The 12,331-nt window shown below is 32.9% G+C and overlaps 3 protein-coding genes across 3 annotated transcripts; all 3 read right to left on the bottom strand.

Moving 5' to 3' along the window:
- On the bottom strand, positions 162–2,255 carry LOC18603270 (cyanate hydratase). The gene is made up of 4 exons (XM_018118795.1): positions 1,743–2,255; positions 1,582–1,653; positions 857–965; positions 162–455 (listed from the first exon to the last, which is right to left on the bottom strand). The coding sequence occupies exons 1-4, from the start codon at positions 2,015–2,017 to the stop codon at positions 417–419; spliced, it is 495 nt and encodes a 164-aa protein (XP_017974284.1). The 5' UTR covers positions 2,018–2,255; the 3' UTR covers positions 162–416.
- On the bottom strand, positions 3,401–4,471 carry LOC108661638 (uncharacterized mitochondrial protein AtMg00810-like). Its single transcript, XM_018119122.1, has one exon. It carries the CDS (start codon positions 4,469–4,471, stop codon positions 3,401–3,403), a length of 1,071 nt encoding a protein of 356 aa, XP_017974611.1.
- LOC108661639 lies at positions 6,403–7,603 on the bottom strand. Its single transcript, XM_018119123.1, has 2 exons — positions 6,790–7,603; positions 6,403–6,428 (listed from the first exon to the last, which is right to left on the bottom strand). Exons 1-2 carry the CDS (start codon positions 7,601–7,603, stop codon positions 6,403–6,405), a joined length of 840 nt encoding a protein of 279 aa, XP_017974612.1.

The following is a 12,331-nucleotide window of genomic DNA, read 5'->3' on the forward strand; positions in this document are numbered from 1 at the left end:
AGAGCTAAGCTTGAATTTTTACATGAGTGATAAGCTATGGAAGATGCAACATCCAACTCAAGACCAGTGACCAATTTGTCATACCAAACTTGAGTTGAATCAAGTAGGGAAGTACATTTAAATGTACATTTCTCAAAAGCGAAAACTGTAAACGAAAATAATGAAGGTTTGCAATTGTGGGGGTTCCATTATTATGAATTATTGATATAATTGATGAGGAATTCAAATTTATGAGTACACAAGCAAAGTTTATTGTTTTTCACAAGCAGCTCTTAAGTCTTAAACAGGACACAACTATATACTACATCAAAGACTTATTTCTGTAGGAAAAAAAAAACAAGAGTTTTTAAGGCATCAGCGTCACTGCTTCAGCTGCCCATTATTTAGCTTCCTCATTATCTGACTGTTGTTTAGCTTCATTGCAGCCGTAGTCTTGAAACCATATGCTCTGTCTTCTGCCGTGAGAAAGGAAGTTTAAGCAAGTGTATGTCAGTTCACATGCATAAAGCAAAGGTTTATTAATCAGACAAGTTAAATTATAGACTGGGATAATCCCAGCAGAATTTTCACTAATGGTGAAATAAATTTAGCAGCAATGAGGGTTTCATCTCTATGCCAGGGGCAAATACAAGATTCTGAACCATATATGAAATATGTTGCCGAAGTCCCTGTATCATGGTGGTCGTCACTTTCCTTGAAATCTATCAAGATAAACTAAAAAATGAAAGTTGAATCCTACATCTACATTCACCACTAGTTGTTGTCTTAGACCCTGTCATGTGCATTCCATATCAACAAGAAACAATGGGGAGACTTTTTTTTCATCATGAAACAAAGCAAACCAAAGGCAACTAACCTGCTCAGTATAAGGCAAGTATTTTCCATCAAACGTCACAACAACACGTTCTTTCCCGTCGACACCTTTAACTTTATCAACAGAGCAGTAGAAGTCTATAGCTGACATGCTAAAAAAAGAGGAACACAAATTAGTGAATAGATGAAAATTCAAATAACTTTGCCCTAACTTGTGAAGCTTTCCATGTTTGAAACAAAACCCAATTTTTACTACTTCAAAGTGTATCTAATGTGTATTACTTCAAACCAAAATCAATTTCTTTTCTCTTTCATTGTTCCAACTAGCAGAACCATTTTAAATTGAATCCCTTGTCCTGCCTTTAATTCCTGTTCTAATATACACTGCTATAATTCAACTGCCATAACCTATGCCGATTCATAACCAAGGCACAGGAACTTTAAACTTAAGCAAACAATCAGAAATCAGCTTCTATATCCACATTCAAATTCAATACAAGTTCCAAATGTTAACATCAGTATTGTCACTAATTAGCTCAAATCCGAACAACCAAAAGAAATGAATAGCACTAAATTGCCCAAAAGGAACCACTTAAAACCACAAAAACTTAAGCCTTACTTCTTGGGAATTGTGTGTGTGTGTATTTTGCTTTTCAAAAATAAAAATTATACAAGTCCCTCCCTTTTCCAATGCCATTTTACTATTGAGTTAGCAAATGTAAATCCTAACAAAAATTTGACTATAAACTAACAAAAAGAATAACTTACATGCCATCACCAAACTCTTCATTGATAATCTCCTTTATACTTTCACCAAAATGCATGACTGCCTCATTCAACCTTCAGGGGATAAAAAACAAAACTTGGGTATTAAAAAAAATACTCCTTTTTTTTATTTTATTTTATATGAATTAGGTAAGAAAAAGAACCTGTAAACAGTAGGTTCTTGGATAAGGTTAGGATCATAGGACCGCAAGGGTGGCTTCATCATCTCATCGAGAAGCTCCTCGGGCAGGTCAGGCAAGGCATCCCGTAGCTTAGGGGCGGTTTCAGCCTTGAGCTGAGCCTGGCGTTTAAAGAGCTGAGCTACGTAGACATTGGTAAACCCGGTTTCCTCTGCTATTTGATTGAAGGTTTTGCCTGATCTTAGCTTTATGATTTGGAGGCGGCGGGTGACGTTGGCTTTGTTCTGGCTGTCTTCCATTTTTATGTGCTTAGGATTCTGTTTCTGGAAATATAGGGGAAATGAAGAACGGAACTCCCCAGTTTAGTTTCCTAGTGGATATGCTGCCATTCTCCTCTAGCTCTTCAAACATTAAAAACAAAAGAAAAAACAAAATTCTTCATCATTTTCAGGTCACGAGTGAGCTTCAATGATAAACTGGGTTTTTCCATTATTGCTCAATGTAGAGCTTTAGTTACCATTGTTAGCCCACTTTTGCACCCAAAAAAGCAGCTCCTAGAATAACACATCCTGACCCATTTTGAAGGGCCTTTGAGCCATCTCAGCCCATACTTATAACCAGGCAATGATCCTGATCCGAAAATCCAACAGAAATCTTCAATTTCCATCTGATATCCCGCTTAAGAATTACATTTTCTTAACCTTGCCCTTGTTGGTTCCTTCAATGCTCTTATAAGATGCAGTTGCCAAAGGGAAAAGCATATATATATATCCACGAAATTCAATGCTCTACATTTCCACTTTATTGTCTCTATTACCCAACGCCAAGAGATTGCAAACATTCACATTCATTAAACTAATTAAGTCCAACATCTCCCTTCATATGCTCCCAAAACTTTCTTTTAATCATGACATAAGACTATCATTTTTCTTAGCATACATTGTTTTTTTTTCCTATTTATTCCTTTTTAAAGTCTCTATCCTCCACAATTCCAATATATATATTCAATCGTGGAGTCAGAATTTTACGTTTGAGAAGCAAAAATAAGAAATTCAATATTTAAAGGGATAAAATTTATAAATTCTTTAAAAAATTTGACAACAAAATTTTAAATTTTTAAAAAATAAATAAAAATTATTAAATTTTAAAAATTTAGGAGGGGCGGGCCCCTATTAGCCTGCCTCCCTCCCTCCGCCTTTGTAGATATTCCTAATATTTAATGGTATCGTTTTTTAATTAAAAATTTTCCAAACATCACATGATTGAACAAGAAAATGATTTTGTCAGAAAAGCTGGGAGAGCGGCGCAGAATGATAAGAGAATGGTGTATTCTCGTTACGAAAATAGGGAAAAAGACTATACAAAGTTTATATACAGAGGTTTTTGTCTTAAGCTAAAAGAAGAATCAGCTAAAAAAAAACTTAACTAACTAATCATTGTCCTAACTAAATTTTTGAAAAAAAAAATGTACATGAAACGGTGCAGCTCTGCATTTTTACTCTTTATTGAAACAACGCGTACAAGTTTCCTCATTTTTCTTCTTACCCCGTTATTATTGAAACAGTGCGTTTGGGGTCTTCTTTTTGTGGCTTTCTCCTTCAACTCGATCTCTCTGTTCTGCACAGCCATTTTTCCAGTTCTTCAAACCTTTAATCCTTCAAGTGTGAGCTCAATACTCCCCCTTAAGAGGAACAGTGAATATCATGAACGCTCATCTTGCTCAAGAGTTTGTAGAATTGATTCGGCTGCAATGCTTTAGTAAGAATATCTGTTATATGTGTGCTGCTTGAAATGTGCTTTGGTTTGATCAACCTAGTGAGGACCTTTTCTCTAATAAAATGACAATCTATTTCTATGTGTTTGGTCCTCTCATGAAACACTGGATTCTTACTTTTGTGTATAACAGACTGACTATCAGAATAAAGATCCATTGCTTCATTTTGTTTGATTCCGAAATCTTCTAAAATACTTTTGATCCAGATCATTTCACAACAAGTTGAAACCATTGATCTGTACTCTGCTTCAACTGAACTCCTAGCAACTACTGACTGTTTCTTTGATTTCCAACTTACAAGTGAGTCCCCAATGAAGATGCAAAAACCAATGACTGACCTTCTGGTGTCTGAACATCCTGCCCAATCACTGTCAGCATATCTTGATATTTTTAGAGTGGATTTTGACTTCATTAGTATTCCTTGCCCCAGTGATGCTTTCAAATACTTTAAAATCCTATGAGCTGCAACTAGGTGTTCCTTTCTCGGTTTGTCCATAAATTGAGATAGAACTTGCACAGCATAACAGATATCTGGTCTGCTAAAAGTCAAGTATATCAGCTTTCCAATCAATTGCCTGTAGCTTGTAGGATCTGACAATATTTCCCCATCCTTGACTTTGCAGAGTTTGTGGTTATAATCAATCAGTGTACTTACTGGTTTAGCTCCAAGAAGCCCATTCTCTTCTAGGAGATCAAGAGTATACTTCCTTTGGCATATTGAAATCCCTTTAGGTGACTTAGCAATTTCAAGCCCCAAAAAATATTTTACTGTTCCCAAGTCTCTAAGTTTAAAAAGAGAGTTCAGAAAATCCTTGACTTTGTTTGATTCCTGAACAGATGCGCTACCAATAAGAATGTCATCTAAATAGACAAGTAATGCTGTAAAGTTTCCATCATCTGTTTTCATGGTGAACAATGAATGATCTGAGGCTGACTGTTGAAATCCATATCTCAGAATAGCTATAGAAAATTTTTGCATTCTACTGCCTTGATGCCTGCTTCAAACCATACAGAGATTTATGCAATTTGCAAACCAGTCTTGAATTTGCAGCGTGCTCCCCATTGACAGAATACCCTTAAGGTAAATCCATATATACCTCTTCTTCTAAATCTCCATTTAGAAAAGCATTATTTTTATCCAGTTGAGACAGATGCCAATTACATGTTGCTGCCAGTGCAAAGAAAATTCTCACTGTTGTCTATTTTGCTACAAGACTAAATGTTTCCTAGTAATCAAATCCTGCTACCTAATCATAGCCTTTTGCAACTAGGCGTGCTTTGAATCTTTCCACTTCACCATTTGCATTCAGTTTCACCTTATAAACCCATCTGCAGCTAATGATGTGACAATTTGAAGGTAGAGGTACAATAATCCATGTTTCATTATCCTTTAAAGCTTGCAATTCAAGAGCCATGGCTTCTCTCAAGTGAGAATAATTCACAGCCTGATGATAAGAAACAGGTTCCTGTATATGTGATAGTGAGGTGGTAAAAGACTTGTGTGAGGGAGCAAGTTTTTGAGGTGATAGGAATTTGGCAATTGGATGGGAGGTAACATGCTTGGTTGTTGGTGGCAATTCTGTATAGTATGCTTCCAGATACTTTGGTGCATGTTTAACTTTTGTACTTTTTCATGCAGGCACAAAGGTGTTTTCACTAGTAGTTTGTTCAGGTTGATTTGTGCTGTCTACAGTGGGCAGACTACTTGAAGGTGATGAATCAGGTGAGACATCATTGGTATTTGAATTGGTATGGTTTAATTGAGGTGATATAGGTTCAGATAGGTCAAATTCAACTTGTTCGTGGTTTGGAAATGGAATTATTGTAGGGTTATGGTCAAAATGATAAAAATATGTGTCATGCACAACATGTGTTTGATGAAATGTAAATGGCTGCTGATCATGCTCTTTAATTCGAAATGGAAATGTTTGTTCATGAAAAATCACATCTCTTGATATTAGGACTTTGTTAGCACTGAGATCATAAACCTTATAGCCCTTTATGTTATTCGGATAACCTAGGAATATGCATTTAGTGGCCCTTTTATCCAGTTTTTTCCTATTTTGTGTCAATGTAGACACAAAGCACAAACATCCAAATACTCTCAAATGGTCATATGAAGGTAATTTATGATGGAGGAGCTCATATGGTGTTTTATTGTGAAGAATTTTACTTGGCAACCTATTGATGATGTGAATTGCTGTTAAAACTACATCTCCCAAAAAATGTATAGGCACATTTGACTGATGTAGTAAGCCTCTAGCAACTACTAAAATGTGTTGATGCTTCCTCTCAACAATTCAATTTTGTTGATGAGCTTCAACACATGACAGGTGGTGATTTATACCAGTACTTGCAAAGAAATCAATTAATCCTAGTTCTCTTGCATTATCAGTTCTTATACTTTTAATGGCAGAGTTGAATTGTTTTTGGGCAAAAGCATTGAAAGTAGGAATGATTATAGAAACTTCTGACTTAGCTTTCATTAGGAAAATCCAAGTAAACCTTGTATGATCATTAATCACAGTTAAAAAATAACGTTGACCAAACATAGTTATACTTTCATAAGGTCCCCAAATATCAACATGCATCAGTTCAAAAGGGATTTTTGTGTTTTTAACATGTACTGGAAAAGGTAACTTTCTTTACTTTGCCAAAGGGCAGATTTCACAAAGTAATTGATTTGAACATTTAACATCTGCACATTGTTGATGTATAACATTCAATCTTTCAAAAGGGGCATGACCAAGTCTGAAATGCCATAAATCAAAAACTTTATGTCCTGTATTACAAGCATTAACTGACAAGTTGAAAGATCTCTTTACAAGTTTATCAAAGGAATAATTTGACAATTCTTGCTCATCTTTCTTAGGTTCCATGACATATAATCCTGAAGAGGCCCTAACTACTCTAGTCACTGTCCATGAATGAGTGTCCTGGACAACACAGTACTTGTTAGTAAAGAGAACAGAAGTATCCTCTGTTCTAGTGAGTTGTCCTACTGAGACTAGATTGAATCTAAAACTTGGAACACAAAAGACATTTTTAGAATTAACAGTGATGTTAATTTAACAACTCCTACATGTGTTACTATTGCTCTTTTGTTATTTGGCAGTTGAATAAAACTATTAGTAACTGGCCTAGCTGAAATGAACATGTCTAGAGAATAAGCAATATGATCTGATGCTCCCGAGTCCATAATCTAGAAATCTGATTTTACCATGTCAACATTAACATTTCTGAAATTAAATGGCATGTTATTAATTGTGTTAAAACAAGAATGGCCTAAAATAATACCTGCAAAAGCTAAATTGATCAAGGAAGGGTTTGTCTGCAAGGTGTTTGATGAAAAGTTCTTACCATTAGAATCTGTTAAACCATTCTCACTTAAGAGCTCCATTAATCTCCTTACTTGCTGTTTGATGATGGACATCTGAGACATGGATGAATTCCCTCCAGACTCTTCCTCATTGTCAAATTGACTTTCACCAGCTGATGAGTCTGCGACTGAAGAGACATTGTTTACAGCTGCCTTCCCTTTTTTGACATTGTTCTTCCCTTTGGTAAATTTGAAATCCTCTAAAAATCCAACCAGCCTGTAGCACTCCTCCTTCACATGCCCTTTCTTCCCACAATGATTACAAATTATGTCCCTCTTAACTTTCTTCTTCCTTTCTGCTGCAATATACATTGCAGCTGTTTCAAGAGTTGGCTGTGTTTGAAAATGCATGTTTCTTTGTGCTTCTTCCCTCAAAACCAGACTGTACACTTTGTCAAGAGCTGGAATAGGATCCATGAGGATTATCTGGGATCTCACAGTAGAAAAGGATTCGTTCAAGCCATTTAAAAACTTGAAAACCATGTCTTTTTTATACTGTTCAAAGTACTTCTTGAAGCAATTTGGATTGCAATTTCCACAATCACAGTGTGGTAAGGGTCTGAAACTTCTTAACTCCTCCCATACCCCTTTTAGTTCAATAAAATATGCATCCACTGGTCGTGAACCTTGTGTTATGTTACCAATAGTGTACTGCAAATTGCATATCCTAGTGTCATCAGGCTGTGCAAAGTTTTGTTTTAGTGCAGTCCAGATTTCTGAGGCTGTGTCCATGTAGAAAACTGTTGATGCTATAGGCGATGATCTTGAATCCAATAGCCAAGCCACTATTAGATTGTTACAACGAATCTAAGGGGTGAACAAAGGATCTGAAATGTCTGGTTTGACTATGGTTCCATTGATAAAGCCTATTTTGTTTCTAACATATAAGGCTAATTGGAAAGACCTATTCCAAGTAACATAGTTGCTTGTGGTTAGCTTGGGGTTAATCATAACAGAACTTGGATGGTCTGTATGATGGATAAAATATGGTGACTGTGGATCCCCTGTTGGTGAGATTTGTGTTTGAGTCATGGTTTGAGGCCTTGACTCAATGGATCCAGATTCAGACATAGTATTTTGTGGATTGACAGATCAAGTAAAATAGTAATGAAGAACAAAAGAATAAATGAGCTTGAGTAATGTTGATTATTAGAATCCTTACTTAGAGAAGAATGTTGATGAGAATGAGGCAAGAAAATTTTTGCTGCAAATGCTCTCCGATCACTGGCTGTAGTGTATCGGTTGCAAGAATTTCGTGCCCTGCTCTAATACCATGTTAGAAAAGCTGAAAGAGCGGCGCAGAATGATAAGAGAATGGTGTATTCTCGTTACGAAAATAGGGAAAGAAACTATACAAAGTTTATATACAGAGGTTTTTGTCTTAAGCTAAAAGAAGAATCAGCTAAAAAAGAACTTAACTAACTAATCATTGTCCTAACTAAATTTTTGAAAAATAAACTGTACATGAAACGGTGCAGTTATGCATTTTTACTCTTTATTGAAACGACGCGTACAAGCCTCCTCTTTTTTCTTCTTACCCCGCTATTATTGAAACGGTGCATTTGGGGTCTTCTTTTTGTGGCTTTCTCCTTCAACCCAATCTCTCTGTTTTGCACAGCCATTTATCCAGTTCTTCAAACCTTTAATCCTTCAAGTGTGAGCTCAATAGATTTTCTTACAACTTTGTTTATATACAAAGATGGAATAGCAAAGACATACATATAAAGAACAAATTGATAAGATGTCCAAAACCCTTGCATTCAATGGTTTCACATGAAAAATATCTTATTTTGCGATCGTTAGTGATTTTAATCGTCTTTGTCTTTTGATGTTAAATCATTTGTTTTTCGTTTGACAAAATGGTATTGGTACAAATACGAAAGGACAAGGTTGAAGAGGATGCAATGGACCTTTCTCCATTTTTCATCCATCCCACTAGCCTCATTGTCAATTTCACAAATGTCATTCCTCTTGTTATTATTTTCTTGCTTTGATGGGTTTTAGATGAGGCAAACGTATGTTCGAAGATCTTCATGATGAAATCCAATTAGTGATCGTTTTCAAATGAATTTGGATATGGTATGGAATGATCTTGGTCCTCTTTCGAAATTAAGCTTTTGATCGGGTAAAATTTCATCCATGGTTTTTAATCTTTTATTGTATTTTCGATTTAATTTTTAATGTTTGAATTGTTTTATAGTTTCATTTTGATCCTATCATTACGTTATTTCATTAATAATTGAGAGTATTATCCATGTTTAATGTTAAAGAAATGTCCATGCGTTGTGTCATGTAATCTATAACATTAAAAAAAATTTGATGAAATTAGGACCAAAATGAAAAATCGTTTTAAGAAGTTAGGGACCATAAATGAAATTTACCTTTTTTTTTCTTTTATTAGTAGCTAAAGATAAATTTAAAGGAGGTACAACAATAATTTAGATTCGGAAAATTGAATAAAACCCCAAACCCTAAAACTCTAAACCTTAAATAGTTAAATTTTAAATAAAAAATGAAAATAGGGCAAGAAACCAAACTTTTAGATGAAACAACCCTATCTCTTTCTCGAAACCAATTTGCAAAAGCTTAAAATGATATTTAGATAGAGACAATGAGAATAACAATTTATTAAATATAAAAAAGTGCCACCCACTCATTTAAAATATTTATTATTTAACACACATTAATGATATAATATATATATATATATATATATATATATAGACTTGTTTAAAGAGTTTATTGTAGATATTCACACACGTGAAAATATCATTAATTATGATCTTCTAGTAGTTTCTACTTTTGAAGGATTTTTTAATTTTTAAAAAATTTCATAAATATTAAATTCCTTTGGTTTAGGATAAAACTTTGTAAAGTTTCATTAAAATAAATTTTTAAAGAATCTCTTGAATGGGTTTATATCTTACATAACTAAAACATTCGAAATGTTGTATAACGTGTTCTCCAACTTTTTGGACTAATTAAATCTAGGGTCCAAATCTCATGGTTATCTTTCGATGACTTTAATTTTGAATGTATGATTTTTTTATAAGATTCAATACATTTTATGCTAATTCGGAGACTCAATAACTTATCTAGGGTTTTTCCTTAGAAACCTAATAGCTAAAAATAATAATACATCTCACTTTATGTTAATTTGAAGACTCTGAAATTTATCCTAAGACAATAATTAGGAACTAGAATCCAATGGAAATTAATTAATTAATTAATTCGTGTGCTGGACATCTCCAAGAAGAGAAAAATGTTGTTGTTATTCAGTCAACACCTAACAGTTTAGTGGAGGTTAATTAATTTGATCAACTTTCAACATTCAAATCAATAACAAAAAAGGAATATGAAATTAGAAGAATAAATCGTGTAGGAATAATTTTCCATAAGGATCAAGAATATATTCAACTTTTAGATATATGTTGGGTAAACATCAAATATGATTTAATCATCTAGAAGTGATGAGCTCGACTTACATCATAAAGTAATTTTCGTTTGACAAAATCTTCCCACATGATTTGATTAATTCCTCTATTATATCAACTTAACGATATTGCTTAATATATAATATTTTTGAATATTCAAATCAAATATAAATGTATCTATTTCTCTATTCAAAACGTTATACCCCCCACCTCAAATTAATATATATATATATATATATATATGTGATGTTTATAAATTATACTAAGTAAGATGCTTGCTTCAATTATATAGCAATTGGTCAAATTATATACTATAGCAACATGGACAGCCAGGCGATTAAGGCAAAATTTTCAATGTATCCAAATTCATTTAAAACTTTCATCAAATAACATTTATGATCATTAAGTCATTGACATTTGACGAGCATGTTCATTGAACAGCTGTTATGCAACATTAATAAACAATGTTGTGCTTGTGATTTTATTACTGCTGCTTTCCTAGATTCATAGCATGCCATAGAGTCTAAAAATTAGAAAAAAATGTAATCTATTGGAATTTAAAAAAAAAGGGTTAACCTAGAGATATTAGAAATTCCTGCTTATAGCTCAATAGTACTTTTGTTTAAATTTAAAAATTCATGCTTTCGTGTTTTAATAATATTTTTTATAAATAAATATAAATATGACATGATTAATTAATCATGTCGAATGTCTAAAATACACATAAGTAAATATATTTAATAACTATATAACACGACTCCATACGATTAATATATTTATTTTCAAAATTCAAAGTCAATATATATCTACAATTTAATCTCTCAAGTTTTAACCGTGGAGATCATGTTCTTCCATTAAGGCGTAAGTATTTGTCTTATGTAAAGCGATTCTAGAAGACATTAACAAACTTTAATGAAGAAAAATGACTCTAAAGTATTCTGATTCGATCCCAAACTTAATAATTTTTTAGAGGAGTGGGTAATTAATGTTATAAATAAATGGCCCAAAAGTTTGGTGATCATATTCATTGATTCTTTGGTAACTGGTCAATGATGAAAAATAATAATAATAATAATAAAAAATCCAAGATTCCTAGGTAGGCATCTTCCATTAGAATGGTCCACACTGGCAAAGCCAATGTCACTTTATAAAGTTGACTATTGGACCCAAATTAGTAATTAACTCTTAGGTTCTTCTAGTCTTCTACCCCACACCAAAGAAATTATATAAACCCCTTTTTTTCCTGATTTTCTTGTCCTTTACTTTTTGTCAAAAACTAGCAAAAAATTGAACCAGATACTAATAATTGACTTGAATATTCAAAGTTGGGGGAAGAAACTATTCAAAATAAGTTTATAATTAAATTAAGAAGGGAGGATTTGCTTAAATTTGAGTTTGTTTCATAATGATGTGATTGTATGTCTTTTGGCTTTTGTCTTACCCTACACCCTAATATTAATTGAGATCTAATTTGCAATATAGGTGCAAAGAAAAACTAATACATCTGATGTCATTTATTGACACTTTTTAATTGAGTTATTATAAATTAATCAAATTGATTATATTTTTGCATTCCCTACCCCTCAAAAATTAAATAATATTTCTTAAATTATAAGTTAGGTTTATCCAAAAAAATATAATTCGATAACAGTCATATTTTACTTTAAAAAAAAGATTCAGATTCACGTCTAAATTCAATCACTTTTTTTAATAAGAAAAAGATAAATTTGCGAATTCACGGTTCAAACGATAAAATTAATTTATATTTGATGGAAATAACAATTGACACATTGTAATATAATAGTATTATAATTTTGGAGAAAATTACCATATATATATATATATATATTATTATTATTATTATATATATATATATATATATATAATTAAATAAGTAAAGTAAATAAGACAAAGAAGAAGAGAGAAGTTGGTTGTGAGGGAGAGTAAAAGAGAAACAAAAGAACAAAGGAAAGAAAGAAGAAAGAAGTAGCCGAGAGAAAGAAAAACAAAAAGAAGAGAAAGCCGA

The sequence above is a fragment of the Theobroma cacao genome, chromosome 4 (genome assembly GCF_000208745.1).
Source record: "Theobroma cacao cultivar B97-61/B2 chromosome 4, Criollo_cocoa_genome_V2, whole genome shotgun sequence".
NCBI lineage: Eukaryota > Viridiplantae > Streptophyta > Magnoliopsida > Malvales > Malvaceae > Theobroma > Theobroma cacao.

What these genes read in the sequence shown, in the direction of transcription:
- LOC108661639 (XM_018119123.1), bottom strand. Translation starts at nt 7,603, where the DNA reads ATGGACACAGCCTCAGAAATCTGGACTGCACTAAAACAAAACTTTGCA. An exon ending in GATCAATTTAGCTTTTGCAG is followed by an intron (nt 6,429 to 6,789) that starts GTATTATTTTAG and finishes TGTGTTGTCCAG; the next exon opens with GACACTCATTCATGGACAGT.
- LOC108661638 (XM_018119122.1), bottom strand. Translation starts at nt 4,471, where the DNA reads ATGCAAAAATTTTCTATAGCTATTCTGAGATATGGATTTCAACAGTCA.
- LOC18603270 (XM_018118795.1), bottom strand. Translation starts at nt 2,017, where the DNA reads ATGGAAGACAGCCAGAACAAAGCCAACGTCACCCGCCGCCTCCAAATC. An exon ending in GAAGAGTTTGGTGATGGCAT is followed by an intron (nt 966 to 1,581) that starts GTAAGTTATTCT and finishes CTCTTTTTTTAG; the next exon opens with CATGTCAGCTATAGACTTCT. An exon ending in ACTTGCCTTATACTGAGCAG is followed by an intron (nt 456 to 856) that starts GTTAGTTGCCTT and finishes TTCTCACGGCAG; the next exon opens with AAGACAGAGCATATGGTTTC.